Source organism: Battus philenor, unplaced genomic scaffold (genome assembly GCF_028537555.1).
Source record: "Battus philenor isolate CCGP_79_NKW_IND1 unplaced genomic scaffold, ilBatPhil1.0.hap1 SCAF_9, whole genome shotgun sequence".
NCBI lineage: Eukaryota > Metazoa > Arthropoda > Insecta > Lepidoptera > Papilionidae > Battus > Battus philenor.
In genome coordinates this window covers 3,220,288-3,246,036 of record NW_027181759.1, presented here as the reverse complement: position 1 = coordinate 3,246,036, position 25,749 = coordinate 3,220,288, and the positions used below count along the sequence as shown (strand labels likewise).

General features: G+C 32.7%; 2 protein-coding genes across 2 annotated transcripts in view; one reads left to right on the top strand and one right to left on the bottom strand.

The window, feature by feature from the left end:
• The window catches only part of LOC137932196 (BAG domain-containing protein Samui-like), a 50,873-nt gene extending 35,080 nt beyond the window's left edge, over positions 1–15,793 (bottom strand). Inside the window, exon 1 of the mRNA XM_068775795.1 lies at positions 15,649–15,793. Coding sequence (XP_068631896.1) covers positions 15,649–15,672 — 24 coding nt within the window. The 5' untranslated portion in view covers positions 15,673–15,793. The remainder of the gene's footprint in view (positions 1–15,648) is intronic.
• Positions 15,794–16,224: 431 nt separating this feature from the next.
• Positions 16,225–24,716, top strand: LOC137932096 (uncharacterized). Its single transcript, XM_068775664.1, has 5 exons — positions 16,225–16,426; positions 19,690–21,122; positions 22,024–22,228; positions 22,774–22,949; positions 23,755–24,716. Exons 1-5 carry the CDS (start codon positions 16,303–16,305, stop codon positions 24,640–24,642), a joined length of 2,826 nt encoding a protein of 941 aa, XP_068631765.1. The 5' UTR covers positions 16,225–16,302; the 3' UTR covers positions 24,643–24,716.
• Positions 24,717–25,749: the final 1,033 nt, after the last annotated feature.

Below are 25,749 nucleotides of genomic sequence, written 5' to 3'. Positions count from 1 at the left end.
TATAATTTCCGGCTGATGACTAGCTAATACGTTGACAAAATAGCTTTATTGACAGTTAACTTTAGGTTGTTTCTTTTTATATCCCTATTATTGTCAACTCAGGTACTAATTACAGAGGAAATACTTTTTGACTCTTCTTCTTTTTTTCAGCCGATGGACGCCCACTGCAACGCGTAATCCTCCCTCAAAGATCGGCACGATGAACGGTCCTGTGTTGCCTGCATGCAGCGACTTCTAGCCTACCTACGCCTGGTCTACGTCTCGACCACGGATCGTGGCTCGGCGCCACTTGAGATCTTTCGGCCCCAACGGCAATCGGTTGCACAAGGTAGATGGCCCGTCCACTGCCACTTAGTACATTACTTACGTTTAACACGTCTTCAGTGTAGTTTGTATATATTCTTAAAAATGAGATCACGAAGATGACCGGTCTTGCACTGCCCGCATATATCGTCGTTGTATCTAGTGGGGGGACCTATACACGCTGCGTCTACCTGCTCATGGTCGCCACTCGATATCCTTTCGGCTAATTGGTTACACGAACGATGTTTCCCAACCAATGTAATTTTTAACTTTTATTTACTTATAACGTCAAATAACTCGACAATAGCACCTGATCGAGCCAAGAGAAGATTCGGACTTCTTGTTGTAGTTACATCCAGTCTGAACCCCATCCACTTAACTTTCTCACTCTCTTTCACTCTGATTTTCCTTGCGTTCCGTAAACACAATCACTCCGCCGAGACAGTCTTCATCCAGTTTCCGCACAAAGCGGTTGCCTTTACCAATTAATTTGTTTATTGAAATCTTTTATAGAAAGGCTTCTTATGGAGAATCATAACAGTATGTTAAACGCATATTGAATGACAGTTCAAGAGGAGGCATCCACTCGGGTATATTGCGCATTGTCACTCAATGGATCACTCTCCCAAGCGACCAAAGAGCTGTGTTCTTTAAGGAAGCTTTTGAGCTTGGTTACTATATAATCAGCTTATACTAAGCGACCAAAGTGCTGGTATCCTTTAATCCGTGGATACTCTAGAACATATTTTATTATTTATTATTACTACTATTATTACTATTTCTTCTGTCTCTTTTGAACTTCCTTGCCTTAAGTACACAATGTGAGTATAATTAGTGAATGCTGTGTTTAATTTTAATAATTATGTAATTACTTCTTTACTTTTGGTTGAGTGTAGACTATATATAAAATATTACAACTTCGGCGCTCGGTTAGTAAATACACATAACCCGGTCGCATGACCCGTAGCGTATCGATTTGCTCGGCATTCGGCACGGCTTCGTCTAATTGTAATTACTGCGTCCTTGTATGCCCCGTAACCTTGCCGCCGCTAGCCTTATTTGATTAAAATGTTAATTTATATTATATATATATATATATATATATATATATATGTATTCGGGGAAGTACCGCCACAGCTTTACATACAACTATTAAAAACCGTCAAATAAAAAGTGAATTTTTAGTCAATTTTTTTCTATAAATATATTGAAAATGATATATAACATAAAGTTGAGAGTAGAGTGTGCCGAGGCGTCTAGTACTAGAGCTATTATGTTAAGGAAGTAATATATATAGTTTATAGACAGTGTGTGTTGAGACTACACTATTTATTAGAGCCCAGAGTTTATAGATAATATGTCACCATTTAGCGATTCTAATAAATATAAATAAAAGGCATTACCTCTCGTAACTTTGCTACAAATGATTTGAGTTTCTTACCTTTACATAAAAATACATTTTAATGAACATAGTTATAGAATTATTACTGTTCAATTCAATTCGCAGTTTCCTTAAATAGATTCCGATATGATAATAATGACCAAATATTTCTAAATATATAAGGAATGATTTTCGAAAACGATTTTTATGTTTCGGCTTGACAGTGATATACCGATAATCGTATATGCCTCTGAGCCTATTTCACAAATGTCACTTATTCTAAAGAAAATTATAATTATTGGACCTGGTAATAATTTTGAACTCATTTATCTTTATCCCTTCGTGTGCCGCAACATGGCGCCTGTGAGTGTCAGAAACTATTTTTTTAAATGATTAATTAAATATTATTGTTTATGATCCTGTGGTCTGTACTACATTCAGAGCAAGCGATTTTAAACTGTATTTTTAACGTGATACGATGTAATGTAGCCTACTTTATTTCGGACAGATCTGGCCCGTGCGTACCCTGGCAGTTGAGACAGCTATGTCCATAGGCATTCGACAAGTTAATGTACCATTGGCATATATAATTTGTTTCATGTAAAGTTTTAGAAATAAATGGTTAATAGACCATTATGAAATTGTAGTCAGATCAAGTTTAACATAGTTTCTGCCGCTAGACAAAACACTGAAACGTTTTTTTTTTTAAGTAATTTATATTTGAATTGTTTGTACATAGCTATGACAGGATAGTGACATTGTGGCAAACTTTGGGGAGGCTTTTTGCCGTGCAGTGCCCGTCTATCAGCTGGCATGGTGATGATGATGATATATCTATCGGTTAAATTAGTAGCTAATTTTATTCATTTAATGCTTTATTTTTTCTTAATCTTCTAAATCTAATTACTATTACGTTAATATTTAGCTTCAGATAATAACATATGTAAATGAATGAACGAGTCCAAATCAGGGATTCCCAAACAATTTTGTCCAAAACACCCCATTTACAAAATGAACTGCATTATTATCTATATTTTATTTTGATATTAATCCAAAAATACATAAATCTGGTATCATTATTTGAAAAGACCACAGATTTTTAAGAGTACTACAAAAAAACTACCTTCTAAAAATAAAACAGTGAGCCTTATAAAAAGAAAGCACACGTTACACAACTTATACAGTATCTTAGAGTATCAAATAAGAACTTGCGCTAACAGGGGTCGATTTTATAACATCGACGACCCCTAAAATCAATTTTCGTTCGTGTCGACCCTTGGATAACCGACCCCTTGGGAATCCCCGGTATTAATGATAGTTAAATGGCATCAAGACATTTTCTACGTTAGATAAACACGCTCTTATTTACATGTCTGCGTAGCTTCCAAGCGTATACAAAAGCGTTCCTTACATAATATGCAAATCGTTACAGATAATGCACTCGGCGCGTCACTTCACGCACGCGCGGCTAATCGTTGTATAGATGCGTTGCTAGCGTCCCTGGAAAGCATAATCAATAATAGATCGTAAACTTATAAATATAGATGCGATTATCGCACGAAGCATACGTTGTATATTGAAAAAAAAACAATTGCGGAAAACAAAAATGAGTAATAGTGATGTAAAAATAGTTATTGATGCGCAATACCACCTTTTAAATGAATTCGTCGCCTTGGAAAACATGCACATAAATTTTAATACGACTAATATTTTAAAACGTCACGTTTTCAACGTACCAATGTGTGGTGCATTTGTTATGAATTGCAATGTCTTAATAAATATAATAATCACTATTTTTTGTCGTAAAATGAGCGCAATGCCACTTGGTTGCGAAAACCGTAGGATACAAAAAGAAATATTCAAAGTAATAGTCATTTTGATATTATTATTTTAGTTAATATTTACTTTAGCGAGTGTATGTATATATAAAGTTACACAAGATATCTTAGACCTCTACTCTTATTTTTAAATCTAAAATTTGAAGTATATAATTAAATTAATTTTATGATAGCATTTAAGAGTTTAAATTGATAGAAATGTGTGGAACTCGGTTTGTTGACTCATTGACTAAGTTGATATTTTAATGTACATATGGAAGAAAAATGTCAAATTTATAAAAGCAACTTATGAGTTCCTGGCCGGCCTCGTCTCAACAGATCAGCGATACGAACCAGTGGTAGCTACCTACTTTTAGGTCTTTTACTTATATCTTCTTTCTTTTTTTTTTAGAGAAAAAAAAGGTAACTGCCATCTCCGCCATTTTTAGCCAGAAATTTATGGAAAAATTGATTCGTAGATTGCAAATGTTTAATAACGGGCGATTATCATAGCTGTATTTTATATTTATATGGTTAGCACTGGAAATATAGATAATCCTGTTATACCTTTCTCTAGGCTCGATAAAATTAAAAACTCTTTTGTAGGCAACTGTGTACGGTGTTATATTCCCGTATAATGTCTAAATAACACCGTAAAAAAATTAAAAAGCTCATCAAACAAAACCTGTAAAAATACTATTACAGCATGAAGGATTTATATGATAATAGAGCATTTAATAGCCTCACTACTGTATCAAGTATATTGTAAAATGACCACAAAAAAAAAACATCTGAGTTAGTTGTGCTTGCTCTTCTCAAATCAGGCTGCGTTTGGAATTTAAGCCTTAAGTTAGAACATACCTTTATAGATAGGTTTAATCTGGGTCTATTTTCAATAAAATTGGCCTTATTTGCATTTTTCTTTTTACGTACAGGAGAGGTCATTGTAAATTAAAGACCGTTTATTAACGGCAAAATATTATCAATAATAAAACGCTATTTGCTGTAAATTAATTTATTGAATTTACCCCAACTAGATCGTCTGTGTAACCGTCGCGAAACATAATTTTTATTTTATTTCTTCCCTGGAAGTTTTCCAACGACGTGAAATAAAAGACAGTTTCTCACAGGCGTGTCATTAAAAAGTACGTATGTACATTAGCCTAAAACGTTTTTAAAAAGATACGCGAAACATTTTCTTACGTCCGTCGAGCGAATATCAATGAAACGACGCGATGCAGTAAACATGTGAGTAAGACTGCACATATTCAAGTCCAATTTTACATCAGTACTCACCGCGACAAAACTCAAGAAACGCTAGTACAAAATATTGGCAAAATTTTTCTTCGACAAAATTGCATATCAATGTTAGTAGTAAAAAAAATTCAAAATACCTTTACTCGAAAGTGCTACGGCGCACTTGAATCAGAAATTATTTTTGACATTATAAAAAAATACTGTCAGCGTATGAATAAACTACAATCAACTGCTGAGATCATTCGACAAGAAATTCAAATGTTTTAAGTATACCTTAAAATATTAACTCTGCAAATAAGACAACAAACTTAGTTCCATCAATATAATCAAGCAACGGTAGCACAGCAGTAGAGGACTTCCAATCATAGGTCGCGATTTCGATTCCCGGGATACAATCTTGTATAATTCACACTTTGTGCATGTATATAGGATTATCACTACAACAATATTTCCAGAGGATAGACAGCAGCGTTCCCTGCGTACAGTAATGTCACAATGCGATCGCCGACCAGCCGGCCAAGCGTGGCGATTATGGCGATATGTGATGTAACGAAATGTATAATATACTGGCATTATTTTTTTTTAATACTTAGGTTATAATAGATGTATAGCGCATGTATCCACTCCGGTATGTTTAGGTACCGTCACTTACAATAATTTAGAGTAAGAAAATGACCAATATTTAGCCACTTCCGCACATGCAGTGGTAGTCGTGCAACAAAGTGCACCGCCCGCCAGCCCGCTGATAAATGCGTATGCGGCAAACAATGCGAATCACACAACCGCCACCGTCAAATCACTCAACACGTGTTTCGCCCCTCCACGGGGCATCTTCGGGAGTTATGTTACACCGATTAGTGCTAAACACAGAGTCAAATAATTTAGAGCTCTCTCGTCTAAAATATGCTATTATATTTTGTATCATTCCATGCTGAAACTGCGCAAAAAGATACGGAGATGCTTCAGCTAGCTATACATCTTTAGACTCAATAACAAGCTTTATAAAGCTATAGAGAAAAAAAATTCCATCTTCTAAACAACCAGCAGGACTGCAATAATGAAATTCCATTCCCTAAGCGTTGAATAGCAGGATTGAATACGTTATAACTTTATATGCGATCAAATTATTATTAAATTATTCAACACTACCGCTTTTATAGGTCGTTACTAATTAGCGCTGAGGCTATGTGGGTTATTCCGATCGCAATCAATCACACAACAAAATGGTATGGTCGTTAATTCCAATACATCGGGGACCCATAACCGTTTTTGGTTTAGGCCTTTGCTAGAACGTTGCGGTACGATGTGTTATGAAATACATATATGCAATATGTATCGGCCTGTCCCACGTAGCCGTCTATAACGGTATGACATTAGGAAAGATATAAATAATAATATAACTATGATTTAATTTTTATTTCATTGCATTAAGATTAAATGATAACTTTATTAAAAAAATAAGGCCTAAATAAATTACAAGCAAACTTATTAAATATTATACCGTTCCCCGTAATATGGACGGGAAGCAATGTCGTTTCTGGCGGCATATTTTACAGAAAAACCGATTGATTTGTTACCCGGCTCCGGCATTGAAAATTTGTATACTAGATGGCAAAAGGTTGTTGAAACAAAGGTGAATATTGCTTAGGATGAAAACTCGTTAAAAATGTAGCCGTGTGAATTTAACTTAAGAAAGCGACATTGCATTCAGGTCCCTTTAATATATATATAGCTTTACCATCATGCCAATTGCCATCTATCAGAGTAATAGATGACATGCATGCATTATTATGCCATTAAAATTAAGATTCACATAAAGCAATTATACGAGCTAAACAAAAAAATTAATGAGGTAGTACAAGGTCGTTTCAGAGATGCACGGCGAATATAAAAAAAATACAATAAAACAGTGTATTTACTTCTACTATGATAATACATCGAAAATATTCGAAAAGCTTGGCTTTTTAGTGACCAAAATAAATTTAAGTCTATGTGACAAAATATTGACGTCATCAGACATGAAAGTTGGCCGTCCTCTAGTTCAGATCCTTTAAATTAAATATGGCGTTGGAGACTTCAGTGTGTGCTAGACCTTTGAAATTTCTAGAGAGCCTGAAGTAATCCTTGAGAAAAACAGTGACCTATATAGGCATGAATATAGTGAAAAGATCGATGAGAAACCGCACAGACTAAAGGAATGTGTCAAAAATGGAGGCGGACATTTTGAATATATTTTCGACTAAAAGTAATCTATATTGGTTCTTATCACTGGAATAATTTTATTTAAAAAGCCTTAGCATTGGTTTTATAGATAATTACACTCATAGTAAGATATCTAAAGATTTATTATTTGTTAATCGCGAAAGGAATTCCGATATTCTTATGGTAATTCTAGTAACCAAGTATAGTTTAATTTTCTCAATAGTTCAAACATCATATAAGCCAATAGACGCCCATTGCAAGGGATAGGCCTCGCATGAAAATCACCATGATGATCGGTTTTACACTGTTCGCTTCCAGCGCATCTTCCCACGACTTTAACTATGTGTCGACGGTCTTCCTATTGGTCTAGCCCAGAGGTCCCCAAACTTTATTGTCATGTTTTTCCGTGTTGGGTAGACCCCCTACTTACCTGATATTGATTTCCTGTAAATTTCTAACTGTAGTAAAGTTTAGTGTTCAAAATTTAAAGTACAAACACATGTTAATTTATACATTTAATAATTGAATTTAAATTAAAACTACTCAAAATAAAATTTTGTATCTGTTATGTTAAAAATACGTAACATTAAATAAACTTAAAATAAACTATCAATAAAATAACATAAGCAATAAGCCAATGTTTTTAGTGAGAAGGATGAACCTGATGCTTTAATAATAAATTATCAACATTTGGCTTTTATAAGGGTTAATCTTAAATCTCCTCGGCTAATGATGTCCAGTCTGTTGACCCCCATTTTCATTTCATAGACCCCCAAATTTTTTTTCGCTGATGTAGACCCCTTGCAGGTTGTCATAGACCCCTTGGGGTCGATATAGACCACTTTGGGAATCACTGGACTAGCCGCATCGCGTCTACCAGCTCGTGATCGCCACTCGAGAACCTTTCGGCTTCAACGGCAATCGATTGCACGACCCCACTACCACATTATACGAGCAGTTGCTCATGTGAAGTGATGTCATCTAAAGGTCAGCAACGTAGCTCGTAGAATTCAACGTGCTACGACCTTACGTTATACCTTGCCTGCTCTACGTTAAGCTAAAGTATATACGCTACATATGTAACTACCTACGTGCCGTACGCAACGTTGTTTCGAATAGCGTTACAAATAGTACAACTATTACAAGGGTACTACACCTACGTTTATTGAATATTAAAGCCAAACGTCTACAGTCTATACCGACCATTGTCAACCGAGTCACGTACCTTATAACCGATAATTAATAAACTTTATCAACTAGCGATCAATGTCTAATGACTGATGGACATGCAACGAACAGACATACCAATCAGGAACTTATGCATTGATACTAGTTGAACCCGCCTGGTTTGCGAGGCCTGCACTGCCGTTTGTCAATGTTATGTTATTAAATGAATCTTTGTAATTTTTGAAATGGATATATATATATATATATCCATTTAAAAAAAAAAATATATATATATATATATATATATATATATACCAAACACTTGCAAAAAATCTGTGGAGAAAGCCTACGCCTTACAGTGGACCATCCAGGGGCTAAAACGATCTATTACGGTTTAGATTTATTCTAATTAAACACATTTTTTATTATGGTAACTTTTAATTAAAGATGACAATAAGTGTAAAAGAGTCTAAGAACATTATAACATGTGTTTGTGTCTCAGAATGGTTATTTAATTAATATTTAAATGAGATTTTCTAAGAATTTTGTTTTCAAATCACATTACACAACATTACACACACACGCGCGCACGCACGCACGCACACACACACATACATAAGCCTTATTGGTACTAAATATTACAATGTAGTTCGAGAATCAAATCCCAGTAGAAACAAAATCAATGCAAATTTTGAAACTTTTCACTAAAGCCCACGGTGAAAAAAAATTCATACCAATTTATCAAAACTGCGAATAACATTTAAAATCCACCAATCTGCTTGCTGCACACAACAGATGACCGCTGTAAAAACAGACGATCTTATTAGGTCGTCGAAAGATACTGAATGCAGACCGCTTCTAACAGGTTCTATTGAAAATCCATGGGGAAGGCCTATGTGTGGTAGAGAACGTCCTATAGCTGAAATGATAATGCATTTGTATTCAACCCAAGCGGTAGGCTTGATCATATATTTACAATACTCTGCATATAGATAGCATTATACATTTACAAAACTATGCATATATAAAGACAAATAGATAACTTTTCAGCATGACTTGAATAAAAAAAGTGGTTCAGAATATTTAAACAGCGCCATTAGATTGTTATTTTATTGAATTGGAAACCTATAAAGCTATCAAATTAACCAAACTTAGAAACATCATTAGATATTTAAAATGAATGACATAATTAGCATAACCAATATAAAAAATATATCTTTTTTAATTAAAAGTGACGGGCAGCGAGGCTAAAACATGTTTATAACGTTAGCCCACGTTAAAATATAAAACCTTCTTAGAAACACACCTCTTTGTGCTTAGGATTTAAAATTGAAGATGTATTGGTGAATTTTGTCACGGATATGATTGCAAACTGATTACAGAAAAGTATAATTTTTCTCACACACATATTTGATACCACTTGAATAGAAAACGTTTTTTCCTGTTATAACGGATATAAGAGGGCAGATACTCGGATGTACGATAGCCTAAATCCTAACTTTAATAATATATTTTTATAATAAAAGTAAATATGAATGACTTTGACATTCTTTAAAATCGACATGGAGATATATTTTAATATATTTTATTATTTTTTTACTACATACTTTAATGGTAAGGCTTTCATCTGTAAATTGACCGACAAAAGTGCGACAAAAAAACAAGCGCTTTATAAATACACTTGTTAATTCCAATTTCGAAAAATTGAAGTATTTACTTTTAATCGGATAAGTAAGAAAACGTTTTCATAGATTTGTATTTGAAATAAGAATTACATTCCACAGTGACGAACACGTAAACATAATTTAAAGTTACATACATTCATTGCATTTAATTCGGTAAATCAAAATTCTGAAAATATTCATACAATACCAGGATTGCCTCGATACAAAAATGTAAACACAAAACTCCTTAACGATATTAAATATAAATATATACTAAATGAATTTCATATTACTTCCATATTAGGATGCGCATAACTCTGGTTTTAACAAAAAAAAACTAAAATGTAATTACACATAGAAAGCGACAGAATAATCTTTTTTTTTATAAATACAGGAGTATGTATTACATATTTACACCACATAAAGAGAAGCGTTCATTGACCCTCAAACGTAAACTGTTGCCAATTACGTATAATTCCAAATTTTTTTATATAACATCCTGGATATCCATATTCAAATGTACGTTTAACACTCTTCCGTGCCGCGGCAATTTTTGAAGATTTTTCATTTAGGCTGCGTGGGGCGTATACGACACACACTTTAAAAAAAAAGTCGTTTAAGACGCACGCTTTACGCTTTTTTGATATTGCAAAGCTATACTTAGAGGGAAAAGTTATAAATTTTAATATGCATTACGTACGAACGTACGTGATGTGAAGTTATCTATCGACCCTACAATTCGTTTTTTAAGAATCCTTTGTTTTTAAAGAGAACTGTAAATGATCTCAACGGAAAGTGCAGTGGTCGTATACGCCCCCCATGACATGGAATGTGTTAATAGCCACAGATAATAGATGATATTGAAAAAATCAATATATTTTTTTTAATTTTAAACAAATGATCAAGAAACTTTCGGCTTAGGCAAGCTTGTACTCGGATTCTGGAAATAACAGCGTCGTTACGCTTTGTTATGTTTTTCCACGTTGTTAGGGCGTTCCGCCTTTTGCGCCATCTTGAGGCATAAAATAGTACATCTCATTAGCGCTGTAATTTAAGAAGCGTATTGCGGTTTTACGGCAAAAATAGATATAGAAAGAAATAAATATATTTATACAGCATTATTTTAAGCATGTATTGTCAAACGCTATACATCGAGTACTAAATTTATAACGGTACATAAATTTTTTAAAACGAAATTTTTCAAGTAGATATAAAAATTGAGTTGCAGGTCTATATGTCTGACAATATGCATTCAATATAAAAAATGATCAAACACAGGTCTATTACTAAATAAACAGTTAATATATCAGAAATTGGGAAAGCGCTTCATATTGCCGATAAGAAAAATTCAACGCTGCCATAATCGAAACAATTTTCATATTATTAATTTCTATTGGCTATTCAAGTATGAACTATACGTCATACACTTCCGAAAGAAAGGTCATTTAACCCTTAATAGTCTAGAGTTTCAATTTTGATACCAATCTTTTAAACCGAATGTTCACATTACTATTAGTTTTTTTTATAGGTTGGCTGTACGAATTTTACTGTTGTATAATATTCTTTCCAACGAAATTAAAAAAAAAATTCCCTTCATCTAGACCCTCAAGCAAACACAGTAATATTAAAAAAAAATCACTTTCGTAAATCATGCTATTAAGGGTTAAGTGTGAATCAGTGGTTTTACACAATGCCAAATAACACTCAAGTGTGAGCCAAGGACATTCAAGTGTCAGCTTACAGTGGAACAAGCCATCCGATGGAACATCCAAGCGTGATCCAAAACTGGTACACGTCAATATGAACAGATTTAAAAAATTTCTGTATTTTAATACTCAAGCGATACCTAGTTCCACTAACGCGAGTAGTTCTATTAAAAACTTGCCAACCTTTGAGCCAACGCGGTAACTAGCAATAATCGTAACTAATTATCATCATTAATGGACCTAGCTCTGTAACCTATAAAGTTCGTTTACAGAGTAAAATAGCGCTGCTATAGCGTTTTCATATATTAAAACTTTCTTGATAATACACTAAGCTTACATCTTTATCGAACCAAGACTGTTACGTGAGAAAAGGACGAATATATAGCTACTTCCGCCATATATTCGTCCTTTTCTTACTTAGGATGGACTTCCGCAAAATAACGCCTGAATCCATTAGGTATTCAAAACTTACCACCATACATATTTAAAAACATAAAATTTTCAGAACGTCTAAAATAAATTCAAAATATATTTTAAATCAAAATAATTCTAACATTAGAAGTAATATGCCCATGTGTGCGGAAAGCTGATATGCTGTGAAGAACCGGTAAAAATTCAAGTATCTTTTTTCAAATGAAATTTATCAATGTTTGATGCAAACATTATAATATCAACCATGAGTCAACAAATCAAGTTCCACACATTTAAAATGCAATAATAACATTTTTTTAATTCAAATTTTAAATTTAAAACGAAGAAAAGGAAGGTTTAAGATATCCTGCGGAACTATTAAAACTCTTGACAGGGCAACACCAAGCTTCTCATAAATTTCCTAGCGCGTTCAATATATTTTCTTTGTTAAATTTGTTGTGACATCAGACTTTACATCAACTCATCGAACTTGGTTCCGATGTCTAACTCTTCAAGCAAGAAATCAACAGGACGTTAGATTTAATTAATTTATAAGAAATATTTTGCTATTTTCATAAATTAATATTACAGTAATTTTCACATATTACAAAACAACGCATAACGACGTTCTAAAATCGTAATTCTTTTGTATCTCACCATTAAAAATGTCTAATCTGTATGACATAAAACTAAAACGTGATAGTTACGCCATTTATAACTTGAAACTGCTTGAGCAATTCTTAAGATTTTTGTTTTAAGAAATAAGATAAAAGTTATTAAAATATAATATTAAATAAACTTTAGTGTAAATTTAAAAATACGTGATCTATTCATTAAGCGGAAATAAATACGCCGGTACAGCTAATATACATCGAAAAAAGATTACACTTGTCGTTATGTATCATACATAGAAAACACCTATAGTTCTGTCGCGTTAAGTTTAGTAAAACATTCATATACGTCGCCGTATTATTAACGCAAATGTTCTATATATATACTGTGCACACGCCCTTTTTTTAAAAACTATTATTAAGAAGTTGACGTTTACGTAAAAAAAAACAATTATTTAATTCGAATATTAAAAAGTGTTGCGTTATTTTATCTGTTCCAATTCTTATGTATAATAAAAATTAGAATCAGATAATTCTTACGTTCACCAGCCGATAACGTGAATTGAGAAATAATAATGTTCCACCTAAAAAATAATATTTCATTTAATTATAAGGAAACATCATTTGCTACAGTTGCACAGTCACGAACGCATACCGCCAAGTGTATTATCCGTCGGCAAACAATGAGACTTCGGAATCCGAGTGACACAATCACCTCAGCGGCAATTATTCTTAGAAAAACACCAACCAAGGACAGATGAGCGATAAATAACAAAACTTCAAAATGAGGTGACATTAGCTTTGTTTTATAAAGACTATGTCACATTGCAAAGATTGATAGTTTTGTGTTACCTAAAATGGTAATTACGGCTAAAATTATGGCACTTTTAGATAATCCACTATAAGATAATGGTAATATGCCTATTGACATCTTTTAATAAACAACGGGGCGATTTGTTGAAATCTAATAAAATTAACATTTCTTCATAAATAAAAATTGATAGCTAAACATGTTGCTATGCGCACTAACTAGAAAATTCTCTGAAAAAAAATTGGCAACTTTTATTTTATACCTTCATTAGACAAAGAAGGTTTCTACAAAGAGATTATGCAAACATAATACAAAAAAATCTATGAAAACCACAGAATAAATTAAAACATCTGTAACTAAATAAAAAAAAAACTAAAAAAAAAAAGATATGTCAAGATGTAATCAAACCAAAAACATTATGCATTAAAAAGTAAATATAATCACCATTAAACTATGAACATGGAGTATATGGACAGAAAACTTGTCTTACATGTAATTGTTACTAATTATCTCAAAGTTAAATTAATCAATAAAGAGAACACTTGAACAACTTGATCTTTTCATCATCATCATGTATGTTGATAGTAGCCCACTGCAAGGCCTAGGTCTCCCTCTAAGATCAACACAAAACTACTTACTGCCTGAGAACAATGTTCTTTATATAAATTTCTCTAATGAAAGGACAATAACTTGGCAGTATACTTTATCCGAGCAAATATTACTGCAATATATGCCCACAATGGATCTTTGGATATTTAGGGTTTTATTATACTTATTCAAAGATCTTAAGTGGGTAACAATATGACCAAAAGAACATACATCAGGATAGACTTTGAGCACAGTCACTTCCTTTTTTCACAAAGCCATGTCCATTCGTTAAGCTTTAGGATACCCTGATACAATTTTTTTGCTGAAGTGTTGGTTTATTCTACAAAGCACTATTAAATTTAAAAAATCCACTGATTATGTGATTGTTAAATATAATGTTTTGAATATAAATTTTATGCCATGCTATTACATTGGTTGTAAATCACTTGATTTTTTAATTTCTCATTGAGGAAGCCATATTAACAATTTCTGAAGTAAATGTAACTTATTAGGCAAAAATGCATCAAATTATCTGATCTCTTGTGATGGCAAACAAATGGCACCTTCTGAAATGTTTTGCAGCTCACTAGATTTTAACTTACACATTATATTATAATGTTTCATCAGCCCAACAAATTCAGTAGTTGCAGTTGACCTCAAACCAGAATTTAGATGGCATTCATCTATATTTTTATTATTTAAAACTTTTGTGTAGCTGCTAGACAGCTAGACCAGTTTACCAAGGTCTACCCAATAGTATAGAAGAAGCTATGACAATACATCCACAGAATTTCAGATTTTTTTTCTTCACATTTCAAAACTCTCTAGTTTTTGTGGTCTTTAAACAATGAAGATTAATAACAATTTAATTTGCACATGCTTTATCTGGTAACATTAAATTAGAAAGTATATCTGACTGTTAATAATTAACCTCAAACATGTTCCACATGTTAATACAATAAAATAATGTAATGGTTGTATGTATATACCATCTTATAGACCCATTACTTAAATTATATCTTTAGTTTAAAAATATTAGATTTACATAATTAATCCACAGACCATTTTTTATAAATCATTGATTTCTGATTGTCTATTAATATAGTAATTTAGCAATAATTCAATGCAATACATTAAAAATACCCAGGATTTAAAAATTTATTAAATTTGCTAACATATTAATTTTTAAACGCTAAATGTCTGTTTTGAGTTTAATCACCACGATTTTTTTTTCTTTAAAGATATTTGCTCTCTTGTATTTGAACATAGTTTAATTCAATTTATTTTAATTCCTGGTTATGTATTATAACATCGTGATTTAAACTAACCTCACTAGGCAGGCTATTAGAGGGCACTCGACGCGTGTTAAATCAGGCAGGCATCAACTATCCTGTGGAAGACCACCAAATCAGACCACATGACGATACCAACAAATCTTCCAGATTAGTATATAATAATTAATCGCCTCGGGTTAACACAGTCAAGGATACTACACTTGGAAATGGGCCAAAAATGTACTGCAACTAAAGCATGCTAAATTGAAAATCATTTATGCAGTATCACGTTAGTGGACTGAACAAAAAAGCGCAGTAGGTAAATAAATCTGCCTCACACCGACCAACAACGGACATAAAGTTAACATCTAGTTAGTAATTAACAATATATAAAATTAAAAAATCAAACAGCGGAAAATCGTAATGAATACTAATTAACAATTGCAAAATACTTACGAAACTTCTTCCTCTAAGGGGCATCTCACTCACGCGCACAAAATACACACAGTTTATACACTATTTATTATATAAATAGAAAAATTCACTCGTCACTACACTAGCACAATTTTCAAACAAATTCCTACGTACTGTACTCAGCCGATTAGGAGATTGACAGAATAGTTCACTATTCTAGAACAATCATAATGTTATTTCGTCTTACGCAAATTTACTTAAACTGTTTTCAATTATCGCATATTAAAAAATTGCAATAGATTTGTTAAATTAATAAATTGTTTAAACAGTTATGCATTAGTAGTTCAAAAAAGTTGGTTATAAGAGTAATAAAAGCAATCATAAATTCCATTTTACTACACCGATACAGTTATGGCATTTCATTGATAAATTTAAAAGATATATCTTAAAGATTTTTTTGTGACTATTAACGATAGTACACCAAATAATAAAAAAAAATCAATTTCATGAGATAAACCGATATTGTATCGATTGAGTAGACTCCACACTAAACACGAACAACACTATAGATTGTTTGTCGAATTTAAACTCTGGATCTTTAATACGAAAAAGCAAACATGCGATGTTGTTGTGATATGCAATTCATTTAGTTTCGTTTTTCATTGTATAGATATTATTTATATTAATATAATAAAAATGGAAAATGCTGTTATACAAAGTAAAGTCAAATTATTGTTTGATAAAGTTCTCAAACCGAATTATGTCATGGATAATTATTACGCGGATAATTTATTTATAAAAATAAACGGCAGTGATAATGGTAAGTATTTGGATAAATCATAATATTTCAAAAAGCTGTATGGTTTAACTCATATAAAACAATTATTATAATTAGTTTCTAATTTATTATATCAAAATATGATTTGCAAAACTTACTTTTAATTTTTTTTATTTTAATTATTAAATTTGAAAATTTCATTTAGGAATGTGTAATGTTTATTATTATATAAGATATTTTCTATTAATTATACGTTTATCATTGGTTTTTTACTATCGAAAATGTGTGTGTACAAGTTAAGTGATAAGTTAGGCACGTGTTCGCCTCTTATTATTGTGTAATATTGTAGTTATACGTGAAATGGGCAGTTTTGTGTTCCGAGTATTATCTTCTATCAATACGCATTAATTTTGTTTAGTAAATTTATTTACATGTTTCTCAACCTAACTTATAAATTTTCAAGTTTATGGGATCCTACTATGGGAATATTTAGAAAAATAGTTGTCTACTAGAATACTACACTCATAATATTTTGCGTTATGGTATATATTAATTATAAAATGTTTTAATGATTACATTTTTTTAATTTTGCATACAAAGGCGTTCAAAGTTATAATGTCATGATTTTTTTTTAAATTTTATGTATCCTTAAGTTATTTTCTTGTACAATAAATATCTAAACATGATCAAGTTTTCCGGCAATTTTTTGGATAATGTGACTTAAAACTTCTTGTATCTATTAGTCAAAGAAAATACATGCATACTTATCAAATATGTAATATGATATGGCATATTCTAAAACAAATTTGTTTGCTCATAATGTCCTGTGCAATGAGATTCATGCTTACAAAAATTGTTGCAATCATTGATGAGTTGCAACTTTAGATAGATACAATTTTTTATGTAATAAATAAGAAGGCAGAAAGAGAGGCAAATACTTTATTTTTTGTGTGTGACATAATTATTTAAATATATTATTTCTAAATTTAACGATTACTGATAATCTGTTTTGGCCTTATTTTCTCATTTGCGGTTACATCCAATTTTCTAGCGATCATCCCAGTTAATCTTGTCTACTGGAACTAATAGTAATTTTTGAATAGGATTTGCATCATTTAAACATAAAAATACTGATACACACAACTAAAAAGCCCCCACTGCAAGACATAACCCTTCCCCAAAAATATCTACCAGGCGATATAACTTAATCGCCATGCTAAGCAGGGAGGTTTCTGATAGTGGTGTATCCTCTAGAAACTTGTTTATAGGCAGTGGCAATCCTTTGTAATTAATGCACAAAGTGTAAATTATATAATATGGCATCCTGAGAATTAAACCCGCAACCAACAATTGCAAGTCTAAGTGCTCTACTGCTGGGCTACCACTGCCAATACTTTTAAACTATGTATGTAGTTGCATCATTACAAATCTATAATTATCTGTGTATGTATTATTGCCAAACACTATATATTTTTTATTATAATCACCTAGATAGTGTTTGTCAGCGGTGATATTTGAAAATGTGACAAAATTTATAGGTTGTTTAATAAAATTGGTATGTTCAACAGCAAACTTTTGTTATAAATATTTTTAAGATATGCAATGTTATGGAATACAAGGCACTGTCTTTTTAATGCAGAAATTTCAATTTATAGTGACATTTCAAGTCAAATTGAATGTGTGAATAAGTTAGTATATGTCGAAAACCTAATAGGCAAAGCTAGAAGAAATAGTGATTATGAAATTCTAGGGAACATACTTTGATCATCCGGAATTATGAAATAAATCTATATCAACAGTAATTGGGTGAAGTGTTTTTTAATCTTTGTTATCATGTTATCAGTCAGAATATGATAACAATTTGTTTATGTTAATAGAGTAATGATATATAATGTATGATATTTTAGATATAAGTAGCAGTATTTCTATTATATTTTTTTAATATTTGATGAGTATAAAATATTTTTGATATTCATGGAGGGGACTGTATATGTATAGACACATATAAATGTAAACACATGTATTACATATCCACACACACATTTATAATATATGTGTACACACGTGTACAGGGCCTTTGGTTTTTGCTTATTTGTAAGCAAAAAGGTTTAAAGTGTTAACTTTGAAATATGTTTATTGTTAAATATGAGACGTCCATAACTTATGACAGTACTATGTGAAGTAAGATTATGTGAATAAGATAATACACAATAATTAATTTTAATGTGTAATAATTCGAATCTCAAATATGCTTTTTCATGCTATATTATCATTGTGTTATTTATTATTTCGGAAACCATTGAGTTTCTGGTAGGGCCTACCAAATGAGCTATACACTTATAATCAATCATCCTACATACGTAGTTAAAAATTGTACTGTACACAAGAGTTGGCCTACTTGAAAAACACCTAAATCATTGCCACTTGTTAGAAAAAACATGTGACGCGGATGGTCATTGCTAAATTACTTATCGAACATTTCAAGGTTCGTGTGTAAAAACTATATTTTTGACTTTATATTAAGTTAGTAGCGCATTTGTGGTTATTAAAGTTGAAATTTGTTTAATTTAATTCAACGGGTTTTTGTTAATATAAAAGCTAGTTTGTTGGAAAGGCCATATAAGAACAATACTCAACTTTTATTTATACAAATAAATAAAATTGGAGTGTGCATGTGAATACATACATATGGTACATGTACCAAAACATTTGTTTTTAAATTTTTTTATGTCTGGAATGATGACTTTGACGGAGCAGATAATGGCAGGTAGCTAATGTAATAAGAAGGCACTAGTTTTACTTTAATTTTAGAATTAGTTTTGTAAAAAAATTAAATAAACTACTTTATTGTTAAATTCGATGTGAACGAAGTCGCGGGCACTGAATGTCCATAAGTCCGTTGTTGATTGTTGAGCGATTTATTTGAGTTTAAGCTATAAATTGGATTTTTTACAATTTTTTGTTTTTATGAACAAAAATATATGTAAGTAAGATAATTAAAAGTTACTGTATATAACGCAATGTTAGGAATTCAAATAAGCGCCTAAGTCAGGCAGTTAAAACAAACTTTAGGAATGGTGATGAGGTATAGAAGATGTATGAAAGTTAAATAAAGTACGGAAAAGAGGGAAAAGAAGATAAAAGAGTATCTGAAAAAGTTAATAAAGTCCCTGCCTACACTTTAGTGGTTGAAAGGGAGGCCTTGAAAAAAAACTTTTTTGTACATCGCTATTTTTCTTATATTGATTGATATTGTTATGCATGTAGTAGATTGTAATATATATAGATCTTTTTTTTTATTTCAGAGGCTACATACTTCAAAACACTGCCGTTTCTACCTGATCTTATAGTCAATGCTCTCGACCGGTTCGATGCATACGACAACACAGTCAAAGTATTTCTAATAAGATTGCTCGCCGTCGTCTGCGACAGGGAAGTGAATTTCGCTAAGATATTTTCTAAAAAAAGCGAAGTGTTAGCACAAGCGTTCAATCAAATCAACAGTTCATCAATTAACTCCAGTCTAAGGGTTGCGTATATGGATGTAGCGCTGTCTCTAGTAAATCATGACTCTGGAGTTAGTTGGTTATATGATAGTGACGCCTGGAAGCAGATCCTTTTGCTATGCAACGAGAAAAGAACGGTCTTCGTTCTTAGAAAAACTTATAAATTTGCTTCAATCTTCGCGTGGGAGCTAAACAAATTTGGTGATGCAAATAAAATCAGAACAGTCCTGGAGTACATAATGAAACCTGTTTTAGAAACTGATTATATATCAATTGACTCCATGACGAGCGAAAACGAAGATGAAATAAGTAAAACCCTTGAACCGATGCTCCAAATATTGCTGTCCATTATCAGCAATATGGAGGAAGTGAGGAAAGAGAACAACTTACTAACCGACTACATAATAAAACAATCAAATATATCACATCACTGTCACATTTTACTAGATAAGTTACGGAGGGAAGATTTAATATTGTTAATTGTTAAAATAATTTTCTCCGTCGCAGTAGCGAGAGTTGTGAGCTCACAGTCCATGCTTGTTAACGACACGTACGACAGAGATATTTACGTGGAATTGGGAGTTTCGTATTTGAATATTATTCAGTTTCTTATACATAGGCGTTGTCCGACTTTAGTTTTTGATTTCTGCAACTCTTGTGGTGCTATATGGAGCTCCGCGTGGCAGGGGAGGTCTCCAGCACTATGGGTTGCAGACGGTAAGAAGGTGGAATTAGATAATCAGATCGTTGCAATTATTTTAGTACCGTCATTAGCGTACGCTACTTTGGGTAAGTCAATGGCGATGCTTTCGGATGAGAGTGTTGACGAATATGTAAAAAAACTGATGGACTGCACGTGCGAACACACAGCACGAGCAGCCTACGCCATGAGAGATCTAACCTTACAACTGGACACGCATTCTATAACGTTACAAAGCATAAAGAGATTGAGCTGCATGAAAAAGAGATTCAGCAATGAACAAGCTAATTTAGTATTCCAAGCGCTTTTCTTCGTATTGAAGCAGTACGATCCAATAAATGAAGACGGTGAAATGACAAGCGAGGCCACGTATGAAGACAGTCAGGATAAGATTCTAGTGATGACGTATGTGCTGGATACGTTGCTGACGTTGGTGAAAATGTACAATATATCCTGGCACGAGAGCTTCGAGGTGCTTTGTTTGTACAATCTCGTGTATCATATTTTGAAAAGACCGAACTTGACATGTAAGGTGAGTAAATATTAACCATCAAGTCACACACCTCCTCTCAGAGAGAGCGACCAGAGCTATTTTTTAAGATAAATTATTTATTGGCAACCTTGGGCTCGTATGTAAAACGGAGCTCTTTTTAAATGGTTTTTAACCATTCACATACATATTTTATATAACATTTCACGCTCTTATACAAGGTGATTTGGGTATGGGTGTTTTTACACATCCACTACTTTAAAACTTTTATTAAAAAGTCACCTTTTAGCATGAAGCATTAAAGCTAGCTAAGCGATCACCAAATACGTTACACTAATTTATTTTTTCTATTGTAATGTGATAGGTCAATATCTTCTGGCAGTATAAAGTCTGCAAGGTAGATATATATAGCAATTCAAATTTTAAAAACTCTTCTTACTGTATTATCATTCCGTTATTTATTATTTCTGAAACCATTGGTAGCTAAAGGATGTACTATATATTGATTAACAGTAAATGAGCTACATACTATACATTCAGACCTTTAAAGTTTTTACATCTAACCAATCATCCTGTATGTGTCAAGTCACACAAAGACATTACAAGCAGCTCTTACGATTGTAACATTGAAATATAAAATAAACCTTAAAACGAGGAGATATAGATTACATTGGTATAGCAGTGCCATCTCTAAAGTGCGTCTCGGGAAACACCGCCAAATATTGCGTTTAAAAAAAAACATTTTAATATCCACACCTATACCCCAAAGCATAAATCCATAGGATATATTGCTCTGGAAATAACTAAAGTATACTATCCTAGTAGTATTAATATCAGAGCAATGTTTTATCTTCCTAACAGCATAAGCTGCAGCACTAAGCCAACCCGTAATAAATGTTTATGTCTACATTAGTAAATATTCTTTCGTACAAATTTGTTGTAGTTCGTAGTCACCGCTTTGAACGTAATTGCGATTACAATCAAGAAGTTCCTTCCGCCCAATTTGTCGCTGCTGCTGGAGTCGAAGCCGGGCTCCGCGATGCACGGGCTGGGCAAGCTGATATACATGAAGCTGCATGACTACAACTGGGAGATCCGGGACTCCGCTCTCGAGCTGCTGTTGGTGGTCACCGAGATATCTTTCATAAGTAAGTTTTTTTTTACCACAGTCTCCATGAGCCAACCACAACGTGTACAGACAACCTTGACATTTCAAGCTAACTAACCCATCTACACCATAGATTCCACGTCAACATTTTCAAAAAAAGAACATTTAAAAAAAATATTTATCTATAAGTAAGTCATTAAAAATGTTTTCATAAATTTTAGCATCACGGATATCCAATCTCTGTATATGATACATAATACATGATGGTAATAATAATATATGGTACAGATACAATTTACATCAATATTGATAAACCAATAATTTGTTTATAATTACAGTACCCGGCGATAAATATTGCACATCGACCTTTGGAAAGAGGGAATCGGCTAATTTCGGCTCCGTAGAATGTTATTTCTGTTGCACGTAATACAACGATTGACGAAACGTCACATAACTAGTGTGGGATAGAGATAATGCTCTACGAAGCCGAAATCAGCTGATTGTCTCTTTCCAAAAGTCGATATGCAATATTTATCACCGGGTACTGTATAAATAATATTTCTACGATTTTTTTTATTCTGCCAGAGTTCCCACCGTTTCAAAATCAAATAATGTCAAACAAGCTGATCATCGTGGCAGCAACTATCGCGCAGAACGACCACGAGTTCTATGTGCGTGCATCCGCTCTGAAGTGCCTCGGGGCAGCCTCCAAAGTTACCAACATATGGGAGCAACTGCAAGCAGAACACCCAAACATACAGGTAACAGGCAAAAACACTACCATAATATTCTGACAAGAAAATTTGATAATAATTAGGTAATAAAGAAATCAGACAATGAAATTGTATGTTTGTGTTGCCATTTAGATTGACAAAACTATTGATATATTATATATTTAACAATTAAATTCTAATTGGAGGGAAAATTCTGTGGTATTTAAAAAAGGATGCTAATTTTTCTTGTAAATAAAAAAAATCATCCTAACCTCTTACATATGCAAGAATAGGTATATTTCTACACACCTAATTATCGCATTTGCCTAAATTTCTAATTAAAACTGTTATATTAAATTTGTTTAATTACTCTTCCATCTCTATATCCCGATAGAAGAAATAACTATGATGGTAAAAGTAGCCAGTTTAGAATAATATTAGAAGCTTTTAATTCTATACCAATCTTTACATATTTCTGTTGTGTTTTCTATGATTGCACCTAATCTTCAAATATTTCTAACATTCCATAAAAAACATTCATATTTATTATGTTAAAGTATGAATTTAATTCTTATTGCATTGACATTAAGAATTTCAACATGAGAGTCTGGACAACTTGTATTGTTCGTTTTAAATCTTAGTTATTGTTTTTAATTGTATTTGAACTGTTTTCATTTTATATATCTCCTAATTGGCTGTCCAATTTATACTTAACCAGTATATATTTTACTAACCATATTTGTAAAATTGTAATGGCTGTTAGCAGACTTCATAAAATAAATAAGTCATTAAAATTGTTTTAACATGTGTGAAAATAAAAAGTATTAAATATTACAACATTTTATACTTCCAGAATGTGATCCTGTCAATAATAGTCGATAATCCTGAAGGCATTGTCAGAAAGGAAGCGTGCAATGTGCTCTGCGATATATATCAAAACGTAAAAATAACTTCAACCTTCAAACAAATGCTTCACGAGTGTATGGTGTACACCGCTCTTAATGATTTCCACTGGGAGGTGCAGTTGAGCGCTCTCAAATTTTGGAAGATCGTAATCCAACAATTATTGAATGCTCAAGGCATGTTGGACGGGACCTTCCCTCCGGTAACATTCTCGAAGGAATCCCGCAAGATCGTTACGTTAAATGAAGCAGAAATACAAAAGAGGCTACAGAAAACTCTAGAAGAACTCGCTGCAATCGGCTGTCTAACTGTCTTAGTTAAACTGTTACAGGATGAATCTGAAGTCGACATAATGGAATCTGCTCTTTCAATATCGACAGAGCTTAATGATATATTAAATCGATACAAAGTACCAGATACACTAAAGCCAAGTGAAGGTGATACAAGAAGTGTAGACGAATTAAACTGTAAAATAAGGCTTAGAGATTACAGCAACAACGATACAGATGTATCACCTGAATCTGATGAAACTAAAGTGGATAACGTTATAGAAGGTATACTGAATGTTGATGATATGAACCTCCTGGCAAATATGTATGAACGGCAGATGAGACTGCAGAATGAAATGCAGACAAACAACCAACAGGAGAGACCGAAGCTGCTAAAGTTTGCATCCCCATACCTATTCGTTAATTACCTTAAAAGCAAAGATTTTAAATCAGTCATTGCACAAAAGAAAACGTGGAGAGAAGGCATCAAAAGCTTATCGTCCCTTCTGGACGATGTTCTAGGAATATACGAGCTCAATGAAGACATCAATTCACTGGATTGTTATTGAGATTACATTATTTGTATATACCATGTATATTATACAACATTTATTGTTAAGATTAACAAAATATTAAATATTACAAGTTGTTCATGTGTTTTTATTGAACTCTAATTTATGGAGGTTCGCGGAGGCCGAAGGTGGCGCGACGACAAGAAGACAAGCCATGTACACTCCACACGGTAATAAGCACACGTTACCCATCACATGGGACGCCGACCCCCGGTTAAGCTACTTGAAGAGTTGCTGAATTCTTTTTCGCCACTTCTCCCAGCCCTAATACTCTCCGAATAGAGAATAGAAGTAAAGTAAATAAGGCTTCCCATATAAGTATAGGCAGTATAAGAAATTGTGAGCGAGAACAACATTAAAATAATAATTTGTGAAACTAATTTATGGATTATGACCGAAAATGAATATATCTAAGAAAAAAAAATTTGAAAAATTATTGCGCAATATAAAAAGACTCGAGGTATCAGATGGAGATTGAAAAAAAACTCCCTAACGATATTAGCCAGGCAATAGCAACCAACTAAACGCAGGTTCGGTCCTCTCGGGCAGCCTTATGCCGGAATGCTTGGCGGGTACTATCGACGAATGACAGTCAAAGTCGAAATCCCCCTGTGGGGACCTTTGACTAATCACTCCAGCGTGTCGAGGCGATCTAAGAACTCTGCGGCCTCCAAATCTGATAAAATAGTATATAGCACCCCGATTCTAAATTCCCCCGACAGCTTTCTAGCTTCGCTACCTTAAAAGAGGTTTTATGCTAAGCCTTCTCCATTGCTTTCTGGTTGACCTTGAGTCTATGCGGCTCGTCCTGAACAACCACTTCTCATCGTCAATTATCATTTAAAAAAATTCATAAAGTTTATTAATCAGAAACTAAAAAAAAATCTTTTGTAGTGTAAACAATTTTTAAATTGCCCATGAATTGCTTTATTGCAGTTAGTATTGTGATCACAAAAAACCTGTCGATTTTGTTGTAGGCGGTTTTCAGGTGAATTTAAAGCTACGAAGCTTTAAATTTATGGATTCCGTTATAAGAAAACAATCTGATTCTTATTTCGATCAAATTTTGATCTAGTATACTTTTACTTTACTCTTTACTCATTA